The following is a 17,045-nucleotide window of genomic DNA, read 5'->3' on the forward strand; positions in this document are numbered from 1 at the left end:
AAAATATACTTTCGAGAGCAATATCCGACTTATTTTATATATTTATACGTACCCACTTATTGGTCGAAATGTTCGTTTTTGTACACAATTTGCTATTTTATAAAGGGATTTTAACCAAAACACGCTTCAAGAAAAAGTCAAATAAAAAGAAAATCAAAAGAAAAATCTCGAGAATCAGAAGGAAATCTACATCTCCTGAAACTGGAACTATTGTACTGCTGTTCGCTAAGAAGAAAAGCTAAAACGTTAAAAATACATAAGACTGAATGAAAGGATGAAAATAGGTAATAATTTATATTGTTTGACATGTAGTGCTGAGACGTTGGAAATAGGGTTGCACTGAATGCTTCCTGACATAAAAGGTTGAAACTTCGGAGATTGAGATAGAAGATGCAGAATGAGAATTTGGGCTGGACTGTGTCGGGATTCGTATGCATTTTAGAATGATGGCCAACATAGTAAGCTGCAACGATATTACCAAGGTGGAAACAATTACTGCGTGTCATTGAAATCTTAAAGTTAAATATAGGGTAATATTGAACAGTGAAATCATGTATATAGCCGATAAACTACCAAAAAGACATATCTTGAATACTTCGTGATGCAAAAAGATGAAGAAGGACGAATACGTTTATACTTAACACTGGATGTTCTACAAGACTGAAACGATGAAGATAGGGCATATTGGGGGCTATACAAATAGGGTACTATCGAATAGTGCATGAAACATAAGGCAAAGTTTTCAATTGAATACCGCCTAACATATAAACTGAAAAATTACAAAAAAGGGATATTTCGAATACTGCATGACAAAAAAGGAATAACAAGACACAAAGTTTTCAATTGAATACTGCCTGACAGACAAAATTGAAACATTACAAATACGGTTTTTCGATGCTCGCAAAATTTTATCAATTTTTATGCAGTTACTGTTACTGCTGCCTTTACATCAACACATAAAGACTTTGAAAAGTGCTTGTTTTCTGCATTAACAAGGGGTAGATTCCCTTAAGTTAAGTTTTTTTGCGGACAGAGAGAAAGTGCAATCTTGCATTTCTTGCGTCTGAAAGGAAGATTTTGATGGAAGACATAGCAATTGAAAGTTTTTTAGATGTATAGAAATTAAGATGAAGAAAATCATTTCATTGCTGAAGACACCTTTTTTGCTTCATCTTTCCACTAACTCTACCAACTCCCCCTTCCCTCCCCCAACACCCCTTAGAATTGAAGTTTGCCTTCATTGGACACTAAGAGTTTGCCACCCCTACTCAACTGACCTGCCTACGGGCTTGATTATGCTCTGTAGGTAAGTATGTATTTCCCAGCGAACTGAAATCACTCGTATTTGAAAATTTTCTCACCCTTCTGCTGCAACCATGGTGCAGCCTCGGGTAGTAAGTAAATCGAGAGGTTTTTTTATGATCAATTAAGGACGCATACTTATCAATGAAAAAATTCTGATTTTTCATGTACATAGTACTAAATGTATTTGTTCGACTCATTAATAGAATTTTTGTAGCTACAAAGGCAGATTTTTTCAGCTTTCATTTAATTTTTCAATAATTCATAAAATTTCTTGTATCTCAGATTTTACATATAAAATGCTCGAACTTTCACATTTGTTGAAAGTTAGGCCCTAACTACGGTTGGGTCCGGGGACCCTACAAATGCTAGTGCGGCCCTGATTGAAAGAGAAAAAAACACGAAAACTGCCTTAGTCTAACTCAGTGTTAGTCTGCCAATGATTGAGTCTGCCAATGAGTGACTTTTAGGAAATTTATGTTTTATCGCGTGTGATTTTTCGACAGGAAACAATATGTTTCAACTTTATTGTTTATTTACGTATGAATCATAAACTTTGGAACTGTAGGGCATGTCCCATAGTTTTTAGAAACGGAGGTGAGCTCCCTATTTGCAGCTAAGGGATTTTATAACCCAATGTATTAGTCTTACCCATATATAGATAAGGTTTAATTGAATGGAGCGTTATGGATAAAGACCGAACATTTTGGTCATTATTAAACGCTGCATGTCATAAAGGACTTATAAAGCATGACATCGTAAAACTGAGGGACGTATAGGGATAAAACGTGAGATTTATAACTAAAATGGAATACTTCCCGAAAACTATGAATTATTTTTAATCTGCAAAAGCAAAAAAGATGCTATAATGTATGAAAAAGCAATTCCTCTTTACGCACCTTGATATGATCTGCATTCAGGGTCTTTTATAATCAATACTAGCGAATATTTTACATTCAATCGCAAACTCTGCTTTTTAATCGATACACATCTTTTCTCGCAAAGTAAAAACCATCTGTCTTCTGATAATTGAAACGACAACTGTTTTTTAGTCTTTCCGGCAATCGAATGACGTCAAATTAGAAACGTTAGCTTGAAACGAGAATACTGCTTCTAAGCGGCCTTTGCGCCAAAGAGAGGTTGGATTGAGTTGAATCATAGTAAGATGCAACAGCAGAAAATGAAATGCCACAATGACACTTTTCCTGACTGTAAAATTACAAAATATTTCATTCCGGAATCATTAAGAGCAATTCTATACAGAGTAAATTGAGATTTGTATACTTTTCTACAGTTTTCCTCAGTGGAAAATCTAGCTTTAAAAATCTGGAGGCCTAGTTGGCGGCCAGCTTTCAGTTAGAGGCGTATTTTCCCTACGCGAAAAGGGTTTTCAACAGGATGCAAAGAAACTTGGTTTGGGCTTGCACTGCGCATCTCAACCCAAGAAGCGGTATCTTGTGATAATATGTAACAAATATAGAATCAAAAAAGAAATGGTTGTCAAGAATAAAATGTTTCTAGAAACTTCAGGAATGAATCAAAACTTTTTCAATGTTCACCTTGATTAGAAATAAAAAATTTTATCAGGGCTCCTAGCTTGTTGAATAAATGAAATAAAGATTGATATGCTAGCAAAAATATCAACCATAGCAAAAATGGCAAAAACAATTGAACACCTATGGAAGAAACATAAAATTATTTATAATAACTTTTGTACAAAACTGGGGGGCCAAGTAAGGGGTCAAAAAAAATTCTGAAGGGGACATGACCCCCAAGCCCCCTGTAGAAATGCCACTGTTTTTCCTTCATAATAGTTTTAGATTTCTCCCCCACCCACAACCCTGAGCAATTATCTCCCAAATCGAGGCTAGAAAAAACAGCTGGCAATCCAAAATGGCGACTGTTGGTGAAATGTTTCTGATTGATTCTCTCGATCAAAACCCGTAAAATGCAAGGGAAAAGGCAACAGCGAACTCCGTTAGAACCTTTTAGATTTATTACATTCCTGATTCTGTATGTCATTTCATTTTTTGATGCTACCAATGGGGCTGGATCAGTCACTGACATCACGTCCAGTGTTGGCCTAGCAAATGTCGATGGAGTCGTTGCTGTTTTCTGCGACTTTGATTCAGACAGAGATACCGATATATTGGTGATCACAACTTCAGGTATATATTGTGATATTTCCTTTTTATCAACTATCTACTAGTTAAATTTTCAATGAATAAAATGCTTATTATCGAGAAAAAATTATTAAAATAAACGACTATTTTGTACAAAAAAATGTTAAACATAACTTATCATTTAACGTCATCATTTAATTATATTAATTTTTGTTCATAATTCTTCGACATACAACACGCTAAACCACTTTTATTTATTATTATTGAAGTCCAGATGTTTTAGGCCTTCTTACACTGTTGCTTTCAGATATTGAAACTAGCAATAAATCCATTAAAATTTTATATATTTTGGGTTTCCGTGTGATCTTGGAAGCTCACCAACCGTCCAGAATTGCATACTGATTTTTGCATTAAAAATACTGTGAAGCCTTCTTTAGGTCAGACCTTCACGAGGCAGGGGCAAGGAAATGATCTGACTTAGGGAATGTCTTATAAGTGGAGACAAATGCAAACTTATGATGGTTTCAGCAAAACCGAATAATGTTGAAAAATGTAGCATATGTATTTTTGTTGCGTTGTTAAATTCAGTTATTGTTGTTAATATATTTAGTTGGTTTTTATTAGCTTTAGTTTAGCTAGTAGTATACGTTTACCAACTCAAAAGAAAGTGAACAAAAAAAACTTAAATGAGTTAGGAAAATCTAATTGGAATTGACAATGTGGCTGACTTAGTAAAAATGTGTGAGATTGATCCCGTGTTTTGATCAACCTATACTCAGAACTTTGTTTCTTGCACAGTAAAGGTAATTTGAAAGTATGGAACTGGGCAGTTAAAATCAGGCACATTCAGGACTGGTAATTTTCTAACACTTCATTGGAAACTTTGGCCCATGTCATTTAATCAGGACCCATAATTCAATAAAATGAGCCTAACCTGATTGATACCGATATTGTCAAATGTCATCTCCTCCGTGTTTATAGGCAGTGCAGGGGACTTTTTATACAAAAATGCGCTTGCATTACCTATTACCAAATCCAAATAATTTTGTTTGACCAATAAGCTAAAGCACATGGATAAGAAATTTTTGGGTGTGGACCATATATTGTTAGTGCACAACCAGGGCTGCTGTAAGTGGGGCAAGGGGGGCAAATTGCCACAGAGCCTTTAGGTCTAGGTTGCCTCATTATGGATCCAATTCCATTTTAAAATGTAATAAAAATTTTGCCTGAAAATAGTAACATATTTTAAACAATGCACAAAAATGACTGCAAGAAATATTCTGAAATATTGATAATCTAAAAAGGGTGTGGTTGCAAATATTTCCTGCTCCCTCTGCTTGCAGGAGGCCTGGTCTTTCTGATTTGCCAATGGCCTCCAAAACCTCTCCTCCCAGGCTTAACTGGATGCAACTGAATCAAGTTGGAAACTTTGTTTCCAGCCCATAGAGTAAATTGGTATGGAAAAATTTGCACACACAAAATAGCACAAATTTGTTCTACCTGATTTTTGAAACATCAAAGTTTTATATCTGCTTACAGCCACGTTGCTCCAGCCCCCCCCCCCCCCACACACACACAGGCAAACCCTAATCATAATGAATTAATGAAATTATACTAGAAGAGAACAGTGGGCAGAAAAGCCAGATTTTTTTGTTAGCTTATAACTAGTTTTGCATTGTTAATTTCTCTATTGACTGAAGACCTCAAAATTTCAAAGCCTTATAAGTGTTTAGAATAAAAAATAGGTAACTGTCTTTAAAAAACTGTCTATGAAATAATGTTTTAATCAGAATGTTTCTGTGAATGCCAATTTCATATTTTTAAATTTTTCTTGAAAACTTCTTCTTTCTATTTAGGGAAGAAGCTAGACATTTACTTATGGAGTGCATCACAACTAAAATTTGAAAAGTCAAATAAAGGTCTGAAATTCAGGTAATCCTACACCAGAGTTTCTGGTTACTATTCAAAACTTTTGGACATTGATTTTCTTGTAATTTTGAACATGGTTTTTATGTATTCTAGCATCTTCTTATCTTTGTAATTTGTAATGTTGTTCGTTTTTCATTTGACAACAAATGTTAACAAATTATGGTATTACCTGCTAAAATTAGCAATGGAATAGGATTATGCATGAAGGAACAACAGATAGCGTAAAGTAGATAGTGTAAGAATGTAAATTGTTACATGACAAGTACAAAATTGATATTACAAACAAACTCATTTTTTATATGAAAGATGCTATAAGAAACAAGTTCTGGGCCATTGGAAAAAATTTAAACTTACTTTCTTGAAGGGAAAACAGAAATAGTCTGTTTTCGCTTTGGACTCTTAACTAGGCTAGAGATAAGCTGTTGCGATTGGTCAGTAACATAAAACCAATCAGTCACATTTTCCGATCTCTCAGGTTACTTTTGAACCGCTTAGAAAATTTCTGCTTACTTTCTGACATTATCCGATGTTTATACTTTCAGTGGTGACGGAAAAAACAGCTTCAGTATGATATGTTTCAACTCTTGTGTGCTATTTTCAGATTTAGAAATTCTTAAGAAAGAATGAGTATTGAGATTTCCTAACCGTTAAGAAATTGGAGTACTCAATGTTGACCTTTAGATAATTTCTTTTATAGAAAAAATATATTTCAGTTATATTACATTGGCTTTTTAACTCAAATCAACTTAATATTATGTTACTCTTTAAATAATATTTTATTGCTCTTTATTTTTGAAGAAAAATGTGTTTTGTTGGATCCTACTCAATAAATCTGTGCTCCTACACAAGGCTTTTCCATTTTGCATAAAAACTAGATATCTTTTTTATCATTTTAAGGAGTAATAATGCATACAAAATTGTTTTCTTAAGATAAAGAATGTTTACAAGTATGTTTACAAGTAGAATGTTTACAAGGTTGCATATTCTTTGACTTTTATATTCTCAAATATAGATGAATAAACAGCAAATTCTGCAAGGGCTAAATAATCCAGGCAATCAAACCACCAGGGGTCTTTTGTAGCCCACACATGTTTTTCCCAGAGAGGCCTGCAGTTCTCCTGGCCCTTGATTTGAAGTTTAAAATGTGTTCCCATTTATCCCTTCTTGATATTTGTATGATAAGACTTCTTATAATATTTTAGTGATGGTACACTGATTGTTGGCGCAGCACATTCAGATTTTGATGGAGATGGTTGCCCAGATATCCTCCTTTTAACCAAAAATGATACCAAATCAAAATTGTTCCAAAAAGATATTTTTGCATTCATCTACTGGAATGTCGGAGAAGGTCTTTCTGAAAAGTACAGTATGTTTATTGCTCACTTTTTTATGTCATCATTTTCTAAAATTTAATTTTGTATTTCTAGTAAGATATCAATTTTGTAATATCTTATGCAAACTTACCTCTATTGATAAATGTTTAATCTTTGTAGGGACATTCATTGGAAGAATGAACGATCAGCCATTAATTATGGAGTAAGTTCTTGATTTTATTTTGATCAACAAATAGAAATGAAATAAAATTTGAATACTTTGTTATGCTCAGTCTTTGTAATATGAAAATAGGCCGCGTGCGGCATTTCGCACGCCTTGGTTACTTTGCGCGTGCGATGGCGTGCGATGCGAACCGCTTTTTATCGGTTTTTTCTCATCCCTGTTGTCAAGAACTGGGTGCTGCTTTTAAGGAGACCTTTTGTGTTATAAACTGAACGGAAACCAAGGTAATTGACAGAGAAACTGTTCTTGTTCTTTTTTAAAGATGTTAAATTTAATTAGTCACTTAAAGAAATCTGGATTGAAAAAAAATTATATTACCCGTAGACCCTACTCAAATTCTATTACCTGTGAATATCTTAGCGGATATTCATAAAAAATATCTTACCGTTAGATCGGTATTCCTTTGGAATTGAGCTAACAATCAAATGAGAAGGTAGAGAAATGACACAAACGTCGAAATGAACACACTTTTTTGGGCACAAAAACAAGTTTAAAATAATTTGAAAATAAGTACAGTCACCGTCACTTTTCTTCATCAGAGCTTTCTTCAGCTTCCTCCTCCTTATCTAGCTTTGGTTCCTTCGATAAACTGTTGCACTTACCCAGCTTTCGCTTTCTGCATTTCGAAAGATAGATCTCCGTTGCCCTTTTCAAAATATTATCCCTTTCTTTGTCAGTCCATATATTGTCATTGACTGCGATGCGAAGTCTCATCTCCATAACCCTGTGTGACATTCTCTCTACCGATGAATTGGAGCCAGATATTGCAACCATTATCTTTGCCAGTTTAAAATGCACAGGTTGGGGTACTCGTCTGCCCTGTAAGAAAGCGTATTTTTCCACAGCTTTCTTGCTTCAATCCCACAAGCATTATATTGTACGTATTTTTTTGAATGACTTCCATTCCTTGAAAGCTTGAAAAGGGGGGGGGGGGTTTGAAAATAGCTGCAAAAGCAATGATCTCTGGGACCCCGTAATCCTTGTTGTCGTTCCATTGCTTTCGATCAAACAACTTCATCGTACTAAACAAGCCATCAGCATTATCGAAGTAGCAACCTTCTTTTTCCGACTTGAAACCGAAAATTTCGTTCTTTCCTCAACCAATGAATGTTGCCAGCTCCACTTTCTTTCTTTTCGCCATGATTACCGAAGAACAGAATAATCAATCGAACAGTGAAAACATCTCTTGGATCGAAAATTTAAATTGCCGGGTTTTGACAGTAAGCACCAGGTATTGATTGCAGATTAATCCCCATTGGGTCAACTGTTAAGCGATCTTTTTGACGCTGTTGTTAAATCCCTTATTGGAATAATTTAACAACACCTTGGACAACGACAGAACCGACTTTGGCGACTTTGAGTTGAGCAATTTTAAAAAAATTTTGTGGCAAATTCTTTGTTTTGCGCGTGCGATGATTAGCACGCCTTGGACAATTTGCGCGTGTGTGGAGGCGTGCGCGTGCGATCGCACGCCTCATATTACAAAGACTGTATGCTTTATTAACATTTTCAATGAGGTTATTTATCAGTAAATGGAACTATTTTGTTATTTAGGTAGTAAGGCTTGACAAAATCCCTCAGTTTTCTATGCCATTAGAATGATTATTTGAACATATCCATCAAACTTTTTTTCAGTGTCAATGGAGATCTCTTACCTGACTTAGTTGGCATTGATAATGCAACTGGGTACATAACAGCTTGGGTCTCTCAGCCAAAACCACCAAGGTATTTTCCCACTGAATATGACACCCAAATGATGCTTAATCATAAAACTGTTATTTTTGCTAAAAGTACCTTTGCTAGACTCTCAGTGACCTTTGAAATGTGAGTGCGGATGCGATAAGTTAAGTAAACCATAACCTTCGATAAGTTAACCATGTAATGGTTTATCAAGAACTGCCCAGAAAGCATACCTGTCAAGCCTTTGTGCTTTAATGGAATAAATCTAGAGTTCTACTTAGATTTTTTTATTTTTTCTTTTGTACTTCCTTGTTCTTTCCTTCTGACATTTGTGACAAATGACAAATGTAGTTTTGCCCATTGAAAGCATTACCGCCTTACCTAATGAGAAGCAATGGAAACTACCTTTATAACAAAAATTTTCCTAGAAATAATCTTTGTTACGTCATTGACTTCTGAGTTATTCTTATTTTGCTTTTTACTATAGAAAATTTCAAGCTGAGCTTTTTGACAACAGTACAGTTCCAGCCGCATTTCCAGTAACCAGTGCATTTGTAGATTTAAATGGCGACTTTAATCCAGGTACAATACTTACATTTGATCTTGTGTTTTTTGGATGGGGGGGGGGGGGGGTAGAAAGAGACAGGGAAGTAAGAATTTGAGCAGATGAGCGGTTTAAATTTGGAGCGTCCCTTGAAAATCAGCAACGCGCTCCTTAAATATTTCAAATCAAATCAACCAAACTCGCTAGAATTACGTACAAAGACCCCTTGGTTGAAAAAGCCGTCAATTTGCATCAAAAATTCTAACGCAATTGTTTATGTGTGTTTATATACTGATCTGCTAATGCAATAAGACATTTGATTTTTATTATTCTCAAGGCTTATTTGCATTTTCATTCTGATCTGTCTATATTTCCAAATCGAATTGATTTTTTTTCATTAAGGAGCCATTTGAACGCATGACAAAAAAGAATACCTTTTAGTCCGTTTGCATACGCAAGCACAATACTGTAAACGGAGGCCGGAACAGATAAAATAAGCATGGTTTAGTAATGACAAAATCTCTGTTTAGATATCGCAGTTTTATGACATTAATTTACTTTGTTTCCTATCTAGATCTGTTTCTTCCAATTGTTAAAGCAAATAGAATTGTTCTACAAGTTTGGCAAACATCGGTAAATACATGTTATCTTTTCTTTGATATTTTGCCTCTCATGCTATTGTAAAATGGGTTAAAATTGACTGAAAATTTGTGCTTATTTTCCTTGATTGTTTTTCAATGAAATTTAAAATAGTTGTTTATCGAAGTTTACCTGTCATCTTTCAACCAAAGGCTGGGCAATTTAAGAATGCTAAATCGATGTTTGAGATCCCAATACCAGCGGAAATGAGAAACAAAAAATTTGGACAACCATCATTTGGCGACATGGGTAAGTGAGACTGTATCTAATTGATATCCTTTAAATCTGAAATTAAAGTGAGTACAAGACGCTAGTAATGGTCAGCTAAAGATATTTTGAAAAATGTCCTCAAATTTCATCATTACACCAATGAGAATCGTGTAGAATTCATGCTAGTTATTTGTTGAATTAAAGTGAGTACAACATTTATTTGTAATTCTGTTATGTGCTTTGAGATGATAAATCACTAATTAGCATTGAAAGCTATATTTTGAGTATCCGTATATCGATTGCATGAGGAAATGCTATTTCCAAATAAGCCTTTGGTATATCTTAAAATTTGAAAATAGCGTGAAAAAGAAGAAACATTGCATACTTGGTACGTCCCGCATGACAATTCTTAACTTCAGTCATTATCCAACATTGATACTCAGCGCGCTTAAGTATGTTTTCGCTGTACATGCTATTCAAGAAATGATATGTAGTTGTCAGGCACAAATTCAGATAAGTGAAATTATACTTTCAAGACTTGTGACATTTCAGATGCCGATGGACAAGTTGATTTGGTTCTGCCTGGCTGCGATGAGCCAACTTGCACCGTACCGGTTATATATATGCATAGCAAAAATACTGTAAGTATTCTATCTATCCAACCTCTGATCAAAACAATTGTAGCTTTGGCGCTCCAAAGTTCTATTTCATCTCTTTTAATTACCCGTACTATCTTTCCTCTTGTATTCGCCAGAATTATTAAGAAACTCAAATGATTCAGCATAAATGGCTTGAAAATCTCATAGATTAATGCTTTAGGCTGACGCTTAACCTAATATTATGTTGATATAATATTGAGCACTTTGGGCTAACTAACGATTTGTTTTTCAGTGGCTAAAACTCCTGGCTGCAAGCGATGCAGAACACGCCACATGGCGGTTTCCAGATGGCGATTTTCGGTCAACAGATCTGCTTAATTTCCCACCAGTTTTGAGACTTGGTAAGTTTCTATACTTGGCAGATTGTCGTTTGACAAACAACTATATTTTTTGTATAAGTTTTGAGGAAACATAACTTTCTGTTTATTTCTACATTCATTTTGATGTTTTTGTATATATATTTATCTAGTTTGCGTATGTATATTATAAAAATGATAGAATGATATATCTCAAGTATACATTTATCACAGAAAGGGGTTTTTTCAAAGTTTACTCTACAACTTTTTTTCGTTCTATGCCAAAAACCGATTGTCTTTAATGTTTTAACGAATCTCTTGAAATACCAGGTGATTTCACAATGGATGGATACCCCGATGCTGTGGCGGTGTTTGAAGGCAAAGGGTTGGTAGCTTTTTCTAACATTCTTTCTTCCAAAGAGGCAAAATACTTTATTCTTAGCAAACGTGCTTTTCTCTCCTGATAATTCTGTTTTCTTTTTTTACTGTCTTGACTGCCATTCGCAGTTCTATTTATCATTTAGTACATTAATAAGGTAGTGATTTGCTTTTAAATTTAGGTTATTTAGTCAACAGATTTCATTGTATGAATCATTGCACTCAATACTGCGCATATTGCACAGATATTAATTCATTGCACTCTCATACTGCACATCGGATCTTAGTTCATATTCAAATATGGATTTCTCGCAATTGCTTTTTCTTTAACAGGTCAAAGCGAATGGCATTTTTGCTTGAAAACGTACCTTGTAGCAATGGTGACACATCCTGCTTTGGGTCACGTGCATTAGCTTTTAAAACAAAGGTTTGTTATACAATGGCTGAAATTTGCATTCTGTCTGAGCTGTGTGCAAATGTTCTTTGAGTTGTTTTGACGACGCACAAAACGACTGAGTGGCCTTCTGCAGTCTTAACAGTACTTTTTGTCTTCAATCTTTGTTTAATGCTGTGAAACCGCTTTGATAGTCGATCCTTTATCGCATCATTCGGTCAAAAATTTGCAGTAACGTGAACTCTCTGTCATATCACTAAAAGCGATGTAATTATTTTCCGAATAATCTTTTCTTTTTTGATGTCAAAAATGTCAAGATTTCGAAGCTTTATTTCACAATAGTAGAAAAAGAACGATAACATTTTATCTCTCTAAATTTTTCGTTGTTGCGGCATAATTCTAACAGTGATAATTCGATAAGGCCCCCTTTTGAAAATAGGCCCCATCTCTAGCAATGTGTTTTGATTGAGGTCCCCCTCGAATAAGTCCCGCTTTTATGCTGTTATAATGTTTTTGCACTAAAGCGCCTAATGTGCAGTTTTATGTAATTCAAGCCAGCGTTTATTTGAATCATTAAGATGAGGGAAATGCGTTATGGTCTGTGTCAGAATCTGCTCCCGTGCAACTCATAAAAAATTGTTTCCTCTTGACATATTTCCTTTATTATCACTATCTCCGCATATCCCTATTTTCGAAATTCCTGTTACAGATCGACGACGATGCTGCCATGATATCATTCTTTGATGTTTATGAAAATGTGAGTTCGTCTACTGAAATTACTTGAACTTGTGTTTTTATTCTATGCGTATTCCTTCTGTAAATGATGTTTAGATTGCACTTTAAGTCAGTTCAAACAGCTTAGATGGCATCTTTTAATCGATGCTTTGTCAATTCCATAGCAAAATATCTATTTGTAACCATCTTGGTCTTGTCCTTAATAGTTTTAACTTTTTAATCAAAGGGCATTCTAGACTTTCTTGTGGTTGTTAAGAAGGAAGATCAAGAAGGATATGCCGTTAAGGCCTACAGAAACGACTTCAATACCGACACAACTTTTCTGAAAATTACAGGTATGCAAAGTGCCAAAATTCTCATTTAATTTCAATTTTAAACTTTGTGATGTTCAGTCTACGGATGGATAAGTGAGAGGGTATGCCGTTGCTTATGGGCTAGCGAGCGTAGGTACGGAATATCATGCACGCGCCTATGTATGCAGTCGCTTATTTGGTTTACGGCGAGGAATCAAGCCCGACAGGTAAAAAGTGAGGGGAGGCTTTTCTACAACGTTCATCTTTTTTACAATTATAGAAGGATCTGTATGTAAATTTGGTTGGAAATAATGTTTCCAAGAATTCGTTTTCTTTTGACTAAAATTATGTCAAGAAAGTTTTCAAAGAAAGTTTTGTGCGATTAAATATTAACGGAAACCTGTCCGTGAACTTCTAAAGTGCTTAAATCATAATCATTTTGCTTCATTTTTTTGTTTTAGTTAGCTGTTAGTTCCGTGTAAATGAAAACTTTCTTATTTACTGTTGTGTGATTTTAGCTCAAAGGGGTGGCAATAGATTTCTATATAACCAAATTTGCTATCATTGTTTTAACTAAGTAAGCAGAATTTTAGTGCCTATAGCCTCATTTTAATACCGGGTTTAATACCTACCCCCCCCCCCCCCCCCCACCACCATATCAGTGAGCAAATTGGAAAATGAGCGAATTGGAACTATCTGTTATGGATGTCTGTTTGATTTCAGTTTTGAGCGGAAGATGTTACAAGACCTGCATCTGCAAGAAAATTGAAACGGTATTTGCATTTTAATTATTTAAGGTTGTCTAAGATACAATATATGCCTTGCTTTATTGTTCCTTTTATTGCAATAACCTTCCCATGATCCTATGGGCAAACTGAAGTAAAAAATCAATAGTCCTAGAAGTATGATTTGATTGTTAGAATTTGGATTCAGCATTTTTCTAAACAACAATAGAGATAAGCAGTGATTTCAATCATTTTGATGTATTCGCGATGGGGTTGATCTTCAAGCCTCCCAAGCTCAAATATGTATCCTTGATATTTTTTGCGCGGATGGCTTAGTTCTTAGCGTCGAGGACTACAGACCAAAAGGTATGTGGTTCGAGTCGCTGAAATTACTAAGCTTACACCCGAAGTGAAGGGAGTCGCAAGCTCTCTGCATTTCCAGGGGGAGGAATAACGAGATGTTGACACATTGAGTAGAAAAAGACTAGGGCACAGGTCGATACGCGTAGTTTCTTAGTGTCCTGAAATCTACCGGGGGAAGCTAGGTAGCATCATATGCGAATGTTTCTTGAAATTCTTCCCAAACTGAACATTTATTAAATATACACTGTTTTGAGCACTTCGTTTGTAAAGCATAATTATTCTCAAGTTTTTCTCGTTTTACTTTGATACTAGAATTTTGATCAATTCAAGGCTACTATGATTTGGTTTAGTCGTTAAATGTTATTTTTTACAATCCTTACACACTTGTTGGCTTCTTAACAGCCTTACGGAGCTAACCTTGTTGGAGCAGCTGTTTCTTACAAAACTGTTTCACCGGAAGGAAAAATTCAGATCTGTTCAGGTAATTCATAGCTACAACTGTCTTGCTTTGATGAATTGCTTATTCGTTTGTTTTATTGTTTTTGACAGTACATAAAGTTCCTTTGTGCAATTGACAGACATCTCTTAACAATATCATTACTTCTCAATTATTTTCTACAGCCACTCAGCTGTCACAGTCAGCTCATTTTGCCTTGCAACTGCCCTACACTTTGTTTGGACTCGGTCGATCTCCAAACTTCGTCGACAAAGTGCAAGTTGGTATCCCACAAAGTGACGGGAAGGTAATACGTGACAGCAAGTTTCAGTTGGTGCTTACCTAAAAAGCTCTTGCGCATCCGGCACGCTTTGCGACTATAATTCAAAAGACCGGCCTAATATCGAACTGCATGAAAATACAAAACACGGTCCGTTTCTCAAGACAACTGCCGCTAAGCATGCCGGTCGCGCAAGAGTCTTTAATATTGACGTTGTTGATAAGATATTGTTGCTAGATTTTGCAAACGTGAAATGAAACCATTATTGTAAAAGATGGAATCCTGCAGCAAAGTCATATGCCAGACTGTGCAAGGGATTTCTTTTTCGTAAGAATATCCTGTAAGTTTTCACCCAAATTCTAATCAATAAAGCATCCTATACAGGAACCCCTCAATTTTTCAGTTTAGCTTAGGCAAGTTCTTATTCCTTGCTTACTAATTGCACTTTAAAGTTGTTCATTTTGTCATTATTTTATAACTTCACTCTGATATCTTCACTGAAAGTAAAAAACTTCTCAATCATTGCAAAAAGAATCCTGTTTGAAATTTGGGTAAATAAGTTGCTTATAAAAGTGATCTAAAATACCTCTTTTTAATCTCAAGACCCTTATGAAACGTTGTTACCGTACAGTCAATTTTCTTCTTACTTTTAATCGTAGGTTAAATGATAAGCTTGCTTACAATCATATTTTGTTATTCTCAAAAAGCAGTTATCGCTGTAAACTGAATTTCGCTATAAATTTTATCCCTGCTTTAATTCAGGTCAACAGAGTTCACAGCTGGATGTCGCTTATACCAAATTCACAAGTGATTGTAATCCCCTTCCCTCCTGACAAACCTTACGAGTAAGTTACATTCTAGGATGGTAGACTGCATTTATCAGAATTATACTTTGTCGCCATTTCGTTTGTTCATGTAATTTCTTTTTCCAATCTTCCTTAGAATTATTTAGAACTGATTCGTAAGACATTCTTCATTACGCTCACGTATGATATACAAGGTAGTCTGTTTCTGATTTGCCTTGACCGAAGCAAATTCCATCATCGACCGAAAACATAGTGTCTCACTTATTCCCAGTAAGGATCTCAATTCAACCGCTACGGAATCTTCAATTTTGCAGCTAAAGTAATTGACTGCTTAAGCACAATTTAAGGAGATTAGACGCCCTGGTTTCAAAAACGAATTTCCGATAATTTTGTAATTTAATGATATTTATGATAATTCTTATTGTAGCAGTCTGACTTTTTCGAGTTACAATTAGCGCAAGACATTTGTTAAATCATTAAAGCAGTTAGCAAAAAATTATTAACAATTTTTCATAGTTGATGATGCTGATGCTCATACAAGGTCATATCGAGACTTACAGATGCAGATATTTCATTCGAATGGAGCTGTTTGTTGCTAAAAGTATCTTGAATTCTTAGCACAACGAAATTGTTGCCATTGACAACACAAGTTCTTTTTCAGGTGGATGACAAAATTGTTGGTGACTCCCAGCAAATTGCTCCTTCAAACTGGAGGCGTTCTCATCGGCACTTGCGTTTTTGTTGCTGGTCTAATTCTTATGTTGTATATAAAAGAAAAGGTAACAGAAATTGAATTTATAGATTCTGAAGCGAGGGCTCTTGTTTCTGAGCATTTTTTCACTTTCACTTTTTGACCATTGAAACATTTTAGTAATAAAAATAAACTTAGAGCTCTCAAGATTCTTTTTCTTTGTTTAGTTTGATATTTTAGGCAACGCAGTAATATGGCCTAATTATCTTCAAACGCTTACTACCTCAATATGAGGTTTGAATTGTACGCAGAGCACAGAATATGTGGTTCCACTCAATGCTTTAGCGCTTCAAGGTTTCGGTCTGCAAATGAGGTTTCGACGTATACTTTATTGGATTGATGGCCTAAGGAAACCTCTTCTTATGCTTCCTATTAATATCGTTACTAAGTTTCTTTCTAATCCAGTTTTAATCGCAACTTTTAATCAATTTCTGTAAATTTCCTTGTTTACTTTTTAGCGCGAGGACGAGAAAGAGAAAAGACAAGAAGCTCACAAGTTTCACTTCGATGCTCTTTGATGTAGAAGCCAATTCTCATCTGACTTTGAATAATTTCTATTTCTCTAAATTGTCAATTCCCCCTTTAATGTGGTATTGGAGATTTGTTTCAAACATTTTCAACCGCATAAATATAATGCTACCTATTTATTTTACATTCTAAGACCATAGTAAATCATATTTTTCTCTTTTAAGCTGTTTTTTCTGCGTTTTGACATGGTTTCTCGCCCTTGTGATCCCGAAAGTTTTGCTGTTGTTACAGTAAGTGGTTCTCTACCTAAAAAGGACCCTTTTATAAATTGGTTTACTTTCTGGCCAGGGGGTCTCTCTAAACCTCAAATGGGCGGGTCAGTCCCACCCACTTTTGAAGCCATGTTCTCACTTTTGTGTTTTCGTTCAAACTCTGTTTCCTACTTTTCGATCCCATAGTTTCAATTGATATGTGCGA

The 17,045-nt window shown here is 35.1% G+C and overlaps 1 protein-coding gene across 1 annotated transcript; it reads left to right on the forward strand.

Moving 5' to 3' along the window:
• The first annotated feature begins 3,189 nt into the window (after positions 1-3,189).
• Positions 3,190-16,798, forward strand: LOC135690759 (T-cell immunomodulatory protein). The gene is made up of 20 exons (XM_089114610.1): positions 3,190-3,470; positions 5,282-5,357; positions 6,557-6,720; positions 6,848-6,890; positions 8,547-8,636; positions 9,079-9,173; positions 9,710-9,768; positions 9,927-10,023; positions 10,537-10,625; positions 10,876-10,984; positions 11,270-11,324; positions 11,651-11,744; positions 12,421-12,468; positions 12,673-12,781; positions 13,463-13,512; positions 14,230-14,308; positions 14,449-14,570; positions 15,306-15,388; positions 16,011-16,128; positions 16,559-16,798. Exons 1-20 carry the CDS (start codon positions 3,251-3,253, stop codon positions 16,616-16,618), a joined length of 1,860 nt encoding a protein of 619 aa, XP_088970736.1. The 5' UTR covers positions 3,190-3,250; the 3' UTR covers positions 16,619-16,798.
• Positions 16,799-17,045: the final 247 nt, after the last annotated feature.

This window comes from Rhopilema esculentum, chromosome 4 (genome assembly GCF_057945365.1).
Source record: "Rhopilema esculentum isolate cy_ngs chromosome 4, ASM5794536v1, whole genome shotgun sequence".
Classification (NCBI taxonomy): domain Eukaryota; kingdom Metazoa; phylum Cnidaria; class Scyphozoa; order Rhizostomeae; family Rhizostomatidae; genus Rhopilema; species Rhopilema esculentum.

Coding starts and splice junctions, on each gene's coding strand:
- LOC135690759 (XM_089114610.1), top strand. CDS start 3,251: ATGCAAGGGAAAAGGCAACAGCGAACTCCGTTAGAACCTTTTAGATTT. Junction 9,769..9,926: donor TACAAGTTTGGCAAACATCG/GTAAATACATGT, acceptor TTTCAACCAAAG/GCTGGGCAATTTAAGAATGC. Junction 14,571..15,305: donor TCCCACAAAGTGACGGGAAG/GTAATACGTGAC, acceptor GCTTTAATTCAG/GTCAACAGAGTTCACAGCTG.